The 15606-nt window shown below is 39.7% G+C and overlaps 1 protein-coding gene across 3 annotated transcripts in view; it reads left to right on the top strand.

Annotated features, from left to right (window-relative positions):
• The window catches only part of NDFIP2 (Nedd4 family interacting protein 2), a 57847-nt gene that overhangs the window by 38505 nt on the left and 3736 nt on the right, over window positions 1-15606 (top strand). For 2 of the 3 annotated variants that reach the window (XM_053384545.1, XM_053384546.1), the window contains exons 3-8: window positions 411-550; window positions 2038-2097; window positions 5741-5828; window positions 9422-9546; window positions 12431-12497; window positions 14016-14121. In XM_053384545.1, coding sequence (XP_053240520.1) covers window positions 411-550; window positions 2038-2097; window positions 5741-5828; window positions 9422-9546; window positions 12431-12497; window positions 14016-14119 — 584 coding nt within the window. In that variant the 3' untranslated portion in view covers window positions 14120-14121. The remainder of the gene's footprint in view (window positions 1-410; window positions 551-2037; window positions 2098-5740; window positions 5829-9421; window positions 9547-12430; window positions 12498-14015; window positions 14122-15606) is intronic. The other variant, XM_053384547.1, reaches the window with a different exon arrangement.

Below are 15606 nucleotides of genomic sequence, written 5' to 3' on the forward strand. Positions count from 1 at the left end.
TTCAGAAGCATATGGTGCCATCATCTCTTCATGCTTCCTTCTGCTGCCCTTTATAAAATACAGTCTGCTCTTTTCTTTTTGTACAGGACCCCAAATGACTTTGTGCTTAATAGAGCAAATAACCAGATTAAATTAATGTTCTTTGTGATACGGATTTGTCTTGGATGCCTTTCTGTCTATGTATGATAAGGCTAGCATGTCTGATTTGATTAAACTTGGACCACAATCCTAAGAGGACAGAGATATGAAGAATCAATTGTTTTGATAAATATATAAAACCACCCTCAGTATTTCTAGCTATAAGAAACAATACAGCATTCTTAAAGGCTTTATAGACTTGTAGTTCTGACTAATGATTATTTAGCCTCTAAAACATGAGTTGATGTGTGTGTGTGTTTTCTTTTTAACAGAAATGGAATCGCCTAATGACTTTTACCCTGTGCCACCTCCATACAGTGTAGCTACCTCTCTTCCCACTTATGATGAAGCGGAGAAGGCCAAAGCTGCAGCAATGGCAGCTGTTGCAGCAGAAGCAGCAGCAGCTCAAAGAGTGAGTGAGCAACCTGTGCAGCATGAAAACATGCAATTTTGAAATACGTAATTTCGGATTGGCTTCGGCATACATTGGATAAAAATCAATTTCTGAAGCAGACTTCATTGACACTTGCTTAGCTTGTTAAAGGAAATATTAGCTAGCTAAATTAAGGTGGGGTTTGTTTTGATTATTTGTACAAAGCATCTTAAGAATCGAGAATGTTTTTATAGCACTTTATGGAGTAAAAAAAGGACCTGTTGACTGCTTCAAGCTTTATTTCATGCTTAATATTCATGAACTCAGTTCATAACTAATCAAACCATGTACAGTCCACCAGCTACAAGAGCACAGTAGTCCTTTCTACTTCGTAGACCTAGAAAGGCAACAATAGTAGCTCCACTGAATTCTTGGTGGGCCACCATAGGCAGTGGTTAAGCTGCATTTAATCTGAAGGGTCACCAGTTACAATGCTAGAGAGTAAGTATATGTCACAGTACAAAACTGCAGGTACCTGGATGCATGCACATGCTTAATAATTTTGCTGGCACATAGGAATTTTTGCAGGTTTTTATTCTCATTCTTGTTCAAGACTGGTATTATTTATATATATATATATATAACTACGGTAGTGCATAAATATTTGAAATGTTTTTCCATCTCTGATGTCATTGTACTGGGCTGTAGGTGGTATTCAACTAAAAAGCTGTGCTGTTACAAGGGGATTTCCCTTCCCCACCTCCTTACATGCACCTTGTACCACCCCAAATTTGCTATACAGGGTTGGAGGAATCCCCAAAATTGATTTAGGGGGTGCAGGTACAAGGAGAAATCCTTACAGTGATGGAATGTTTTGGTTAGCTCTACATTGAATGCAACATATTGTATTCATCTGAATGAAAAGACATTTGCTTACTTAAACAAACAAACAAACAAACTCACTCACTCACTCTTACCCTTAAATGGGGGTAGCATTGGAAACTTCCTGCCCTTTTTAACTACTCTCAAATCTTATAAATCGGATAAGAAAGTGTTTGCTCAAATACAGGGGGTTTGCCATCACAGTAACAATGTGATATGCTATCTCAGATAAATGTTAAGACCACAGAAAGCTGTTTTAGCCTGTATTTTGACCTCAGTTGCCCATTTGTAATAGCTGTTGCATACTGTGTAGTAAAACACCTTTTTGTGTGACTGTTTCCTCGTAAGTTTTTCATTTCTAATTGGACCAAATAGCAATGATCTATTTCCATGCTAAAATTCTGTGCTTCAGAAGTAAGTCCCATTGTACAGTGGGGCTTGCTTCTGAATACAAATGTATAGAAGAGCACTGTCAGTATTTGAATTACTGGATCTCTCTCTGTGAGCTATTTTCAATTCCTTTTATATTACATTACATTAAAATTATAATTTAGTTTGCTAGAAACATTGCTTGAATGTTTGACTTGTACTGAATGGCTTAACATTCCTTTAGTTCTTCTGTCTTATTTTCTTTACATGCTTAGCACGGCCAATTTAGGGAGTCTAGGAGTCTGTTTGATGAAATATTCCTGAGCCCACCAGAGGTATGAAACAGTTCTATGAAGTTTAGATTTTGCAGTGAGTTTTCTTCCTGCCAAGCAGAAACAAATGCCTTTCTCAATGCCTTTGTTTGATGAACTTGCCACGATTCAAATCTCACAATTCTGTATGAAGATTCTCATTAGTTTTCTATAAAGACTTAAATAGATATAAGGACTACGGAGCACACTGGGACTTACGTTTAATTGTAAGCATGCATAAGATTGTGCTGTTATGAAGATATCCTTTCATCTGCTACAGTAGTGGAAATAAATTTGAAAACATGAGGGAAATAACCAGGAATACCTGGTAAGCTGGGCATCCTTGCTCTAGAAGAGCCTTCACTGTGTGCCTTCTACCACAGCTCCCATCATCCCTGACTATTGACCATACTGGCTGTGATTGATGGGAGTTCTAGTCTAAAACAACTGGATAACATCAGTTTGGGGAGCATTGATCATGGTCATTCAAACTAGTATCATTTCTGTGGGCAATTGAGCCTCCCCTGTTTTAGAGTGTATCTTTCTGTGAACAAGGTTTCTGCCTTTGGATTGGATATTGTTGCAGTTTCCAATATTGGGGGTAGGGGTGGGGTTGGAGTGGCAAATGTATCCAGTAGAATGGATGAAAGGAAATAAAATGCAACACTTGCTTTCGGTTCATTGAGTTTCTGTGAGGTGTTACTACGCATCACCTTTATGTTTCCAAATGATGATTGTTTGGTACTTCTAAAATACCAACAAAGATGTGTTTAGGCTAATTTCTGTAAAATACATGTTTATGCTGCAGCTATCAAACATTACCAGGCAGAATGCGAAGCAAATATATGTTTGTTATAATGTCTTTCCATATAGTCAAAATAGGTATAATTTTCACTATTACATAGTACATACTAGCAAGTTAAAAAAAGGGGGAAAAATGATGAATAAATATCCATTTAATGTAGGGACGCCATACTGCTGCTTAACATTGCAATGGTATGAGCAACAAAACTATGGTACCTCAACTGAAGTTGTATTTTTTAGGATGTTAGCACCCTCTGCTGTCTGACAGCAGCAAGGCTTTTGATTTAGAATATTCATTACACACTTGCGGATAAACTATTCTTACATTGGACAATTACATGAGCACATGTTGAATATCTCAATAGCGTAGCTAGAATCAATGAGATTTAAGTTCATATTATTTAGTGGGAATTTAGAGAGAGTCCCTAACTACTAAAATGTATGTGAACAGTTGAGGGTAGAAATCAGAAAACATTTAGATAGGTCTGTCTATGTTTATACAGGGGCTGCTGCAGCATTTTAAATAATGCTCAATAATGTTCTATATGCATCTTCAAAATAAAATATATCCAGGAATGCAGTAAAATTAGGGGTTCTCCAGATTCTTTCATAACAAAGTTCCCTTAACAAAAATTATCTTCAAACTTCCCAAAGTGCCACTAAGACAACAGGATAGCAATGACAAAAATCCTTGGAAGTTGCTGAAGTGTCTTAGTTGTAGTTTTTGTGCGTTTTGATCTAACCCTAAAATACCAACTGGATACCTTCTGACCACCTACTTTATTTACTGAAGAGCGGAAGCCAGAAGTTAAGTCTTGAAGCCCAAGGCTCAGTAAGTATAGGGAGCAGGTTAAACATTGGGCTTTGGTGGAGTTTCATTGCGTCTCTCTCTACAGTGGAAATAATTTTCCCGGAACTGATTTCCTTTTCAATACAGAAGTTGGGGAACCAACTTAGACCTTTCTGCAGTCCCTCAGTAAACTATGGCTCCTCGTTGAGACACATAAACTCAACAGAATCTAAAATCTTAATTACTGTAGCAAGACTTAGGGAAGAAAGACACACACCTGAACTCTTCCGTTGAGTTAATTAGAAAGCACACAGGTGTTTCCCACTTTAGGGTGTTGTGTTAAATATCCATACATAAACTGGTGGCCCGTTGACATTTTAGTGTTCCTCATAAATGTACATTTTGGGGGAGCAGCCAGTCACTGCTGTCTCCTGTGTGTGTGCATTTTTAACCGGTGTCTTTGTCGTACATCTTACACTGCACCCCAACAACTTGAAATGTGAAGGGGCTCTCTGACTTCAGCGGCTAAGTAATTTTAGAGCGCAACTTTTTTGTAAAATTATGTGGTTCAATGAGGCCGCCACCCTTTGCTGCTTGTTTTGGTTGACTCTTGAGAGAGAGAGACGAAGGAACAACCAGGAAGGAATGTGGGCCTAACCCATTAGCTTGGGAAAGAGATGAAGTGCTGAGGAATGGTGAAAATACAGAAGCCATTCATGGGCCTATACCAGGCTTCCTCAACCTCGGCCCTCCTGATGTTTTTGGCCTACAACTCCCATGATCCCTAACTAGCAGGACCAGTGGTCAGGGATGATGGGAATTGTAGTTTCAAAACTTCTGGAGGGCCGAGGTTGAGGAAGCCTGGCCTATACTTTGGTAAGAGGGAGACTTGGTTGGTAGGCGGTTCAGAGGTCTATATGGGACCGCACTCCTTCTGACGGACCAGATGTGTCATTTGGGGGCGGGGTGTGCTCTGTGATCCATCTTTGCCAAGGGAGATCTGGGTAACATCGATGGCAAGGCATGCCTATTACCGGCTTAATTTGGTTCACCAACTGTGCCTTTTCCTCAGCAAGGATAGCGTAGCTGCCTGATGTATGTGTGTTGGTAATCTCAAATTGGACTACCTTAATGTGCCTTTCAAGAGACAGCTCCACAAGCTGTAGCCAGTGCAGAACACCGCACCACAGCCAGGTTGTTGAGTTGAGCACATGGCTGCAGACATATTACAGAGAACTACGCTGGCTGCCAGTTAGCTGCCAGGTCATTTTCAAGGTCTTGTTCCAGAGTTAGACAGGACTTAACAAGTTATTTACCTAAAGGACTGTCTTCCTCTGTAAAGTCCTGTACTCATACCACACCCCACAGCACGGAGGGAATCCATGGGGGCTGTGGATGCTGCTGAACTCCAACTGTCATCAAACCGTGCCAGCGTGGTTTGGCCAGGGAGGGTGGAATTCGTAGTCCGGCAACATCCGGAAGGTTGCATGTTTCCCATTCAAGCAGTAAGCGGAAAATCAGAATTTTCTATTCTTGCTCCTGTGTTCTGCATCCTGCATCCCTCCACTGCACCTGAAGTGTCCTCTGTCAGTTGCTTCGAGCATCTGACAAAGACATAACTTCTTGTCCCAAGTTTTCCCAGACCCATAAGATTCGACCCTGCCATTACTAGATTGTTTTTCTGTTTGTCCTTAGAAATCTTAGTATATGAAGCAATTTAAAAACACTTCAGTAAATAGGTTTAGCTTGGCTTCAGTACAATGTTAAAATAAATGATACTGAACTAGGGATTTTTTCTTAGTTATTTTTCTAATTATTGCATTTTATGTTTTTAAATATTTCAGTTTTTATTTTGTAAGTCACAGAATTTTACTGATGTGTGGCCATGTACACTTAATAAATAAAAATAACTTATTATGAACAAGCAATCTAAGCAACTGAAGTGTACATATCTATTCACCTTGGTTTTTTACCTAGATACCTACTCCCACTTAAATTAGTAGTTTGAAAAGTATTAATTTAATTCCATGCAATGTGTGCTTATTAATCATCATCATCATCATCATCTTAAAGGAAGAAGAGTATCCCCCAAGGGACGATTTCAGTGACGCAGACCAGCTTCGCGTGGGCAATGATGGCATCTTCATGTTGGCTTTTTTCAGTAAGTAACACATCTTTGTGTCCTCGTAAGCAGCAGTTGTTTAAGGCATGGGTGGGGAACGCCCTTCAGCCCAAGGGCCACTTCTCATTGCAAACAACTTTCTGACAGTTGCATACCAGTGATGGGTGTGGCCAGACACCCATCACTGTCCACCCTCCATTCAGACATGCAAAAGGTTTCACCACAGTTCAGGGACACATTCCAGCCAGGTAAAATCAACAGAGGAGGATGTAGAGGGAAAGGGGAGCACAGGACCTGGGTTGAGTCCTGGGGACACACTCAGACCCTGAGCCAGAGGTTCTTCCTCCATGGTAAATGCAGCAGGATTCTTGATGTCACTCAGTTGGTAGAGCATGAGACTCAGGATCATGGGTTTCAGCCTCATGTTAGGCAAAAAGATGCTTGCGTTACAGGGGTTTGGATTAGATGACCCTTGTGGTCCCTTTCAGCGCTACAGTTCTATGATTCTAAGAATCTCTCTTCCCAGCCACACAAGATGCAGCATTTACTAATGGAGAATAGAGAAATATATTAAAGTCTTGTTCATAATTTAGCTCTCTTCTGAGGGCTGTTCCACACGTTAGGCAGCGGCAATTTGCAGTTTGACCTAGATTCATGTGCGCCACAGGGAGCCACAACCAGCCTTGATACTCACATTTTACGATTTTAGGCTTATGCATCAAATTGCAAAGCATGTTAGAATCCTGAGAGAGATCTGTGTTGTTAAGAGTTGCCATTGACATGCGGTTTGAGCAAATTTAACTCCATGAGCGGCCAATGATATATTTGCACTTGACTTCCGAGGCTGGATAAGTGGAGGCAAAGTGTAGGTTGATTATGGTACTCTCAAATATCAGTTTTTACTGACATCAGTAACATAGGCTGGGCTCTTGATATGTGGAGTAGGATGATAATCTTTCTCACCCAGCTCCTATCCTCCTCCCCAGTAGACCAGTGTTATGATAAAAGCACCTGATTCTGAATTTACAGTAATTGAAGCATTGTAATTTGAATCCAGTAGTTCCATAGTGTGTCACACACACTGAACATTGCTCCTTATTTTGAAGTTAAATTAATTTCCGTCCTTGCTGTGGATCATGATACGTGACTGCCATCCTGTGACAATTCTCTGTATTGCAGCTGCTGTCATTCATGACTTATATGCAACAAGTGTTTAATGTTTTGCAACTATTCATGTCGATACTTGAAATTAACTGCAATAACGCAGGTCTTTAGATTCTGTGTTTGTATTTTAATTGAATACTACAGATATGTTATACAAGCATATCTTTGGCTGCTGTTTGCAAAGTAAAAAAATCACATTAGAGCAGAGCTTTCCAAACTGTGTGTCGCGACACGTTAAGTTTGTCAGCTGCAGTCTGTAGGTGTGTTGCACGAACGCTCCCCGTGCTCCTCCAGTGGCTGGAAAGCCTCTGGTTTGCTAGTAAAACTGAATTACTGTGTCGTGAAAAGATGCATGCTTAAAAAGTGTGTCACCAACATGAAAAGTTTGGAAAGCTCTGCATTAGGATAATGGAGCAGGGGCTTTTTTCAATTCATGTCAGCCAGGTCAGCACTGCCCAAGCATAGCGGATGAGCCACGTATGAACCAAATGGCTTCGCCGCCCCTAATTTTCACAGGCAGCAAAATCGGGAGATTTATCAAGCTCTGGGTAGTCACCATATATGGCCTTTAGGCTATGTTCAGTTCGGTGGGTTGCAAGTTGTGCAATCTAGATGTAAACAAGGAACTGGTGGAAGAGTAAAATTACATTTTGACAGCGCTGATTAATGTTTCTGGGAAACTGGAGCAGCTTCTCGAATAGCTGAGTACTCTAATGAAAATAAGAGCTCCACATGATGGAACTTGCCACTTGTAAATGGAAATGTGAGTTTGTGGACCTCTTTAGCACAAGGCATAAGACGTGATGCTCCTTTAAATATTTAGCACACCACTGTGGAGGCTGCTTTTCCAGTCTAGCAGTATTGAGCAATGGGGTGGGGAATACAAAACCTCCCTGCAATTTCTGGACCTCTAGAAAGAAAAGGACAATTAAATCTGTTAATCTTTGGATACTGGGTTGTGTTTATCCCCAGCAGTTGAAACCCCTCACTTTTAACAGAGAAATTTCCAGAGAGGCATGCAATGTAAAATCCTTAAAAACAATGAAAGGGTAAAATATCTTCAATGAAAAATACAGATGGAGCAGCCAGCAGCCAGCTAAAAATAGAGTTGAAATTGGTGACCTAAAAAGCCTGTTAAGTGTTTCACCCTATGCTGAAAAGATAAACTTGCTATCTGGAAAATCTTTGGGAAGAGAATTCTAAAGCCAGGATGATGCTATAGAAAAGGTCCAATTGCTATCATCCTAATATCCTGGAGGAGGGTCTCCAAGGCAGATCTTAATACATGTTAAAGATCAATATGGATACTTTGAATTATTCCTGGAAATGAACAGGGAGCTATTTTAGCCATTTTAAAGCGGGTGTAATGTTTTGTTCAACCAGACCCGGCTAGTTTGAAATATAATGGCTAGATTGCCAACTACATTTTCTGAGAGTTTTTAATGGCGCTACGGTACATTATAATCAACGGGAATGTTAATAGATCATGGGTAAACCATCGCCAGGGTATATGTGTTCAGAAGGGGCTAGAGCTGGTGCATAGCCAAAGCTGGTGAAAGCTGCTATGTGCTATGTGCTATGGAGGCTACTCAGGGCTCCAAAGACAAGGAGAATGCAATCCCATCAAGAACAGGTTGAACTTCTCCTAGAGCAGACAAACCACCTCCTAACACCACCTCCATCTTGTCTGGACTGGATTTCAGGTTTCTGGCCCTCATGCATCACTTACCAGATCCAGGCATCCGTTTAGCATCCCTACAGTTTCACCTGTCTTGCATGAAAAGCGAAAGTGCACCTGGATGTTATCTGCGTGTTGATGACATCTTGCTCCAAATCTCTGGATGACCTCCCAGGGTATTAAAACAATGAGTGCTTCTTTTAAAGCCATCTCTCATGGGGAAACTTTGTTACGTTAGAAGTGAGGAAGTCCATATGTCCATAATACACTTTTTTGACTCAAGCTTTTTGCTATTTATTGGGAGATCCTCAGAGTTGCTCACTCTGGACATTTGTCAGGAGTGTCTGTGAAGCCTTAGAGCAGGGGTCAGCAAACTTTTTCAGCAGGGGGTCGGTCCACTGTCCCTCAGACCTTGTGGGGGGCTGGACTGTATTTTGAAGGGGGAGGGAAAGGGGGGGAAAGGACGAATTTCTATGCCCCACAAATAACCCAGAGATGCATTTTAAATAAAAGGACACATTCTACTCATGTAAAAAACATGCTGATTCCCAGACCGTTCACCCATGTCTTAGAACTTTGATTTGGTTCATCCCAGTTCACCCTAAATATTACGAGCTACTCCATTGCTTCTCCGTTCTTAGCTGTTTCTTTTTTTTTGTTTGCTTTTACCTTTTAAACAGTCTTAAATAAGTATCTTGATAAAGTCAATTTACATACAGACACACACATATACGAATTCAGCTAAACAGAAATGCATTTAAATTTTAACGAGGCGTTCGTTTCATTTTAGTGGCCTTCATTTTCAACTGGATTGGATTTTGCTTATCGTTCTGTATAACAAACACCATAGCAGGAAGATATGGCGCCATCTGTGGATTTGGGCTGTCTCTGATCAAATGGATTCTCATTGTTCGAGTAAGTCTCTTCCAATTACAGATTTTAAAATGAATTTTAAAAGTACCTTTTTTTGTTTGTTTAAAATGAATATTGGCGGATAATTATGTCCACTTTGATCAAGAATCTACTTAAAGGACCAAGAATTTGTTGTAGTTTAATGCAACAAAATTTGAGTTATGTGGTTGTTTTTTGTGACATGGGAACTTTTCCTTTATAGTTGTTTTGCTTCATTGGTTATCTTTTAATGCTTTAATTTTATTGAACTATGATGTTGATATTTCTGCAGATGATTCAGTTTAGGCAAGAGGAACAACATGTCTATCAAGTAACTTGGTAGTTTGTGTATTCCATTCTAGCTAGTCATTATTATAAGACCTACTATTCACATTTAAGAATTGGTGTCTGAGTTTACTTTCCCCCTCCTCCCTTCAGATCCCTTTTTCATTTTGGGCCATGCATTTTGGATTTTTTGGCCTGATGTCTGGAAGTGTCCTCTTTTAATTGATTGTATTTAAGCTGTTGTGGGACAGGGTACAGAAGCTCCCAATAAATGATACAACATGGTACCTTTTTGCCCCAAAACATTAAAAGCTTTTCTAAGTGCTATTAATGTTAAAATTTGGCCTTAAATTTAAATTTAAAGACTATTTGCAGAAATATTGTAAAATTAATGAATGTTAAAACGATGTTGGATTGGATTTAAGTGGACTTAGTAATAAGATTAATAAGAATATGTAAAAATGGTTTGATAACGGATGAAAATATAAAGTTGTAATTCGTGAGATATTGAGTTAAATTTAAAGAAAGAGGGTAAGGATTTGCTGAATTAATTATGTGAATGGGAATACAAAAAAGGGAGGTGTGAGGAGGTCAGAGAAACAAGTTAAGGAGAATTCTAAAAATCTGAAAAATTGATTTGTTTTTAATCATCTTTTGTGTTTGTTGCATTTTATGTATTTCTGTATTTTTTGTATTTTCTTTTTTGTTTTACATCTTTTTTATAAAACCTTAATAAATATCTTTTTTAAAATAATAATAATAATAATAATAATAATAATAATAATAATAATAATAATAATAATGATGATGTTAAAATTTGGGCCCAGGTCAGGCGTGAGGGTCTGGGCACGCCATGGGCACATGGGCACCAGCAGCTACTTCAGGATGTCACAGATTGCCTGCTCCTGCCACATTTTTGAGAGGGTTTCAAACGTGAGACAAGAAGGTCACATCCAAAGGAAAGCAGTGGGAGCAAAGGCAGTCTGTTGCAGTTAACACAGCAGCAGAGACCCCCTTAAAACTGCTCAGGCATGGGAATTTTAATAGATGTCAGATACTTGACCTGCTCTGTCTACAGCTATTACAAACCTTCCTTGCTGGCCTGTTTGGGTTTCCTGTAGCTCCCCTCTTTTTGCCCACAGCCTGGGGAAATCTCGGACTTACAGCAGGCTTAAGCCCTTTCCAGTGTGTGTCCTCTGCTGCACTGCAGTTGCGTCATGATGCCAAATCTAGGTGATATAAATAGGTGGGACCACACAAAAACAGAGGCAAGTGTACTGCTTGGTTGCAGTTGGCAGGAACAGGTTGTTCATGGCCCTATGAGACATTCATAGTTGGCCAAGCTATAATAATGTGGCCATCTCTTACTAAAGTTTAGTGAATGTGTTGTAATACTGTGGGAAGCTTTTCTGCATTTGACGAAGGCATATTGTTAGACCTTGTTGGAAGTATTTTTGTTTTTACTGTGTTTTCTTTTTGCAAATGCCATAAATACACTAACAAGCTTTAAATAATGGAAATGCTCCATTAGCCAGTTTAAATGATTATGTGCAAACTGGCCTTATTTTTCTGCTATGTAATCATTTATAAGAGCATTTGGCCCTGCCTTGCTTCTTTAAATGTTTGACTTAACATACTGCATTAGCCAATTAGCCAATTATTTACTGACACGAAACAACCTAGAGTTGATTGGCAAGTTGGAGCAATTATAGCAACGGAGAAGGAAGTGATTGAAAAGCCCCTGCTTGACTAAATTGTTTCTTACCACCCTCTAAAAGTTGCAGTGCACATTCTGCGTTACTTTGAGTTTCAGGCTGTAACGGTGCTGAGTTCTTGGAGACATTTGAGTCAACCCTTTTTATCAGTGAAGCATGCAGTCTGCAGTCTGCTGAAGGCCAGATACCTGTCTCCAAAACCATCGCACCCTACCCTCCAGCTGCCTGTTCAGATTCCCACATCACAGAGAAGACAAAACTGTCTACCGTGCTTGCTAACAGGAACGATTGAATTGGCCCTTCAAGGTTCATTTAGCTGCGTTCAGCTCACTGCTGGGAACTGAATGCAGGAGAATCTAGTTTGAAAATGAAAAGAGTTTAATGAATCAGGGGTCTTTATGGAACTGGTATTCTTGGCAGCGATTATCAGTAGGGGGTGTACAGAAGGTCAAAAGCTCTCCTTTTGTGGGGTCAGCCAAACATCCCCATCTGATAAGATTAAACTAATGTGACTTTTGGTGTTAATATCGAAAGCAGCAGGCTCCTGTAATGTGTTTGAGATGGCAGACACGGGGCGGGCGGGGGGGGGGGGGGAGAGAGACGGATTTACAAATGCAACCATTATTATGGTGACTGTCTGATTCTAATGAGCAATGCTTAATAAACCATTTTTTCACAGGTTGGTTGAGACTTCTTTGCTTGCAATAAAGTAAAAGAAATAACTCCTCTTTTGTTCTAAAGCTGCACAGAGTATATTTGTCTTCCCAAATGCACCAATTGTGATTTTTTTATTTATTTGTTATGTATGTTCGGTAATGTCTTAGATATGTATTTTCAGTAATCCTAATATGTTACAAGCACTATTTGAAATGTAGCTAACATGTTTGGGGGCTTTTCTCCCCTTCCAGTTCTCAGATTACTTTACTGGTTATTTCAATGGACAGTACTGGCTTTGGTGGATATTTCTTGTACTTGGTAAGTCCCACTCAAAAACTTTACTTTTTGAATTTCCAAATAACTTGATAACTGCGTAGAACAATCCTAACTGGGTTTAAGAAAGATTGGCAGTAAATTTGCACATGTATGCTCCTTGAAATCAAGGGCTTACTTTAGCAGTGGTAGAACTTATCACAGATCAAGCACGTTAGATAGAATTTCCATATTGCCTCTTCACACACAAAATAATTTTCACAAGAGGCAGTTCATGCCTAAATGTGGCACGAGTCCTCAATAAATAAAGTTTGAGCAATTAAATATTTAACTTAACTTTTAAAAGCGAAATCCCAAACATGGTAATGTAAAGGGCCGTCTGATACCTATCCTCAACGTTCTGTTTGAAAATCTGTTTTATATTTTTCATCCTCTGTGGGTTTCATTGATAATCTTTGTTTTACTACCACTCCTTTTTAAAAGTCAGAAAAATAGAAGTCTGTTAGAGACAGAGGGTAGATTTTTCTGAATTATTTTTTACGTTTTCTAAATCTGAGTAAGATGAAGCTTATTTCTGAATTGATCTCATTATGTTTAAAACACAGCATCATAACTGAACTAAGACTATTCAAGTATATAAGGTCAAAGTTTGCGTATAAGCTTTTCTTTTAAGTTACCTAGTTTTTATAATTATTTTCTTGGACTATATGAATGGTTTTGAATGCGAGTGTGCCTGTCACTTTGTATTCAGTCCATGGAGGTATCCTTTTTGCCTTAGAAATGCACTGTGCATTAATCATTATTCACTCAGGCAAGGGGAAGGGCTTTATGCTGCTGAACACAGTGCTTCTGTTCCCTCAATTTTCTTTTGAAAAGCTGTCTGCCGAGCTTCAGGCTTCTGGGGCAGCTGCAGGGAAGGTTGCTGGGGAAAAGAAGGCTTTTAAGTGTATTTGAGCATCCATTGTACGTCCGAAGCTTGGCTCACTTGCTTGGGTCATCTGGTGATCTTGCCTTGTGGTGTAACTATCACCCCAACTATTTACATCTTATTCCTACCACTTTATTTTAAAATTCCGTGCCAACTTTCTTGAAACGGCCCGTAAACAATAAAATATAAGAACTAAATGTAAACAGTGGCAATTTATAGATGCACCGCTGATGCAAATAAATGCCCACATAGCCCATACATACCTTGGCAGAAAAAGCAAGAGTAAAGCTCAAGTCTAATTAAAATTAAGGCCGTTGATTGATTCAGTAATTTATCACCAAAATCTTAATATAGGTTCCTGTTGGAGATACTGTGATTGATTGCATAGGAAAGTTAAGCTTTCATCCTACTTGCCGCATATTTTTAGCTTCTCTGTACAGCCCCCGACTTCCTACTTAGAAAGCCTGCTTAGCACCCTTTCCTTGAACTTGCCAAGGTATGTTGATGAGACTGTGACTCAATAAAGATCTTTGGCATACGTACTGAACGTCTAAAATGGCAAATCGTTGAAAGCTTGCTTCCTTTCAATTAGCATGAGAATGCATCTTTTAATCACATTCCACCTCTGCTTTCAGGTCTCCTCCTATTTTTCCGAGGTTTTGTTAATTACCTGAAAGTCAGAAACATGTCTGAAAGTATGGCAGCTGCTCATAGAACAAGATTTTTCTTCTTGTACTAGAGGTAAGCACCGTAGCTCCTTTCGTAGGTAAGTACTTGGCACAGAAAATGCCTTCAGCCAAAGTGCTTTCTCAGTTTTGCACACTCGGGCATGCATGCACAAATATTGCCTTCTATTGCTTGATAGTTGCCTTTGTTTTTCAAGCCTATTTCTGCAATGTCAGGGTTGAGTCGTCCCCCTTCTTTTTTTAAAAAAAGCAGCAAGTCCCATGCATTCCTCTGACGGAAGAGCAAGCTGTTAATATCTGATTTCCGCAACTTTATTAAATATTGTAGGCCTCTACATAAATGCCTGACTTTTCTGTAGTGAGGATAAATCAACTCCCTAAACACCTTTTAAACATTTGGCAGGCGCAACCATTATGTCTTCAAAGTCCATGAGCATTTAAACTTTAACCCACATTCTATAGAAAAGAGACATACCAGGCCTTAACTGATGGTAGTATGGTCCCATTGAACATTGCATTCCCTTTTCAGTTTCCAGATCACTTATCATAAGGCTTTTGCAAAGACTGCTGACAAAATGCAAGTTAGGCTGGCATTATTATCCCATATTTCAGTTTTGGAGTGTGTGTCATGCGGGCTGAGAAAATAGCAAGGTGCATAAAAGTAACTTGCAAGTTCATTGCCAAAGTGCGATTTGAATTCGAGGTTTCCCTTTGCAACACTTGCGGTCCTAGTATAATATTCATATCCCAATACTGACTCTTTCCAAACATGCTCATCTCCCTGGACAGGGAAGAGGATGTTTAAACTGTACCGTCAGTGTGCAGTGGTGCCTTACAGAATTATGCCAGCAATGTAGATGGGTTCCTGTTTCCCAAGGAGCTTAAAATCTAAAAGGGAGAGTGGGGAGGGGGGGACAACAGAAGAGGGAAGAATGTGGGCAAATGCTGTTGCAAACACTTGAAGTTTGGATGAGGATTAAGAGGATAAACAAAAAGCCATGTGGAAAAGGTGGGTTGTAAGGAGGGATTTGAAGGAAGAGAGAGGTGGTATGCACAGCGTTCACTTTCCGGAAGGCTCTTTCATGGGGGGGGGGGGGAGAGGAAAGGACAAAGTAGTTTAAATGCATAATAGTCTGATTTATTGATTAATCCGGGTTATTTCCTGAAGTTTGGGCCACAGCGGTAGTCATCCCTATATTCAAAAAGGGCCTTGCATGCAATCCGGCTAGTCATAGACCAGTTAGTTTGCTACCTGTAATTAGCAAATTATATACAAAGCGTCTTTACAATAAGCTAGTTGATTGGATAACCGATGAAGCTATTTTTGCCAAAGAGCGAGCAGGAATTAGGCAAGGCGGATCCACTATAGACCATTGCTTTGTACTAGCCCATTTTATAGATAAGTATGTTAAGAAACCAGGTGGTGTGCTGTATGCAGATTTCATTGATCTGAAAGCTGCATTTGATTCAATCTCTCAAGTGAGACTGTGGGATAAGCTGAACTCTTCCAAGTATAGATAAAATATTGTTGCTCTTCATT

This window comes from Podarcis raffonei, chromosome 4, assembly GCF_027172205.1.
Source record: "Podarcis raffonei isolate rPodRaf1 chromosome 4, rPodRaf1.pri, whole genome shotgun sequence".
Taxonomy (NCBI): Eukaryota; Metazoa; Chordata; class Lepidosauria; order Squamata; family Lacertidae; genus Podarcis; species Podarcis raffonei.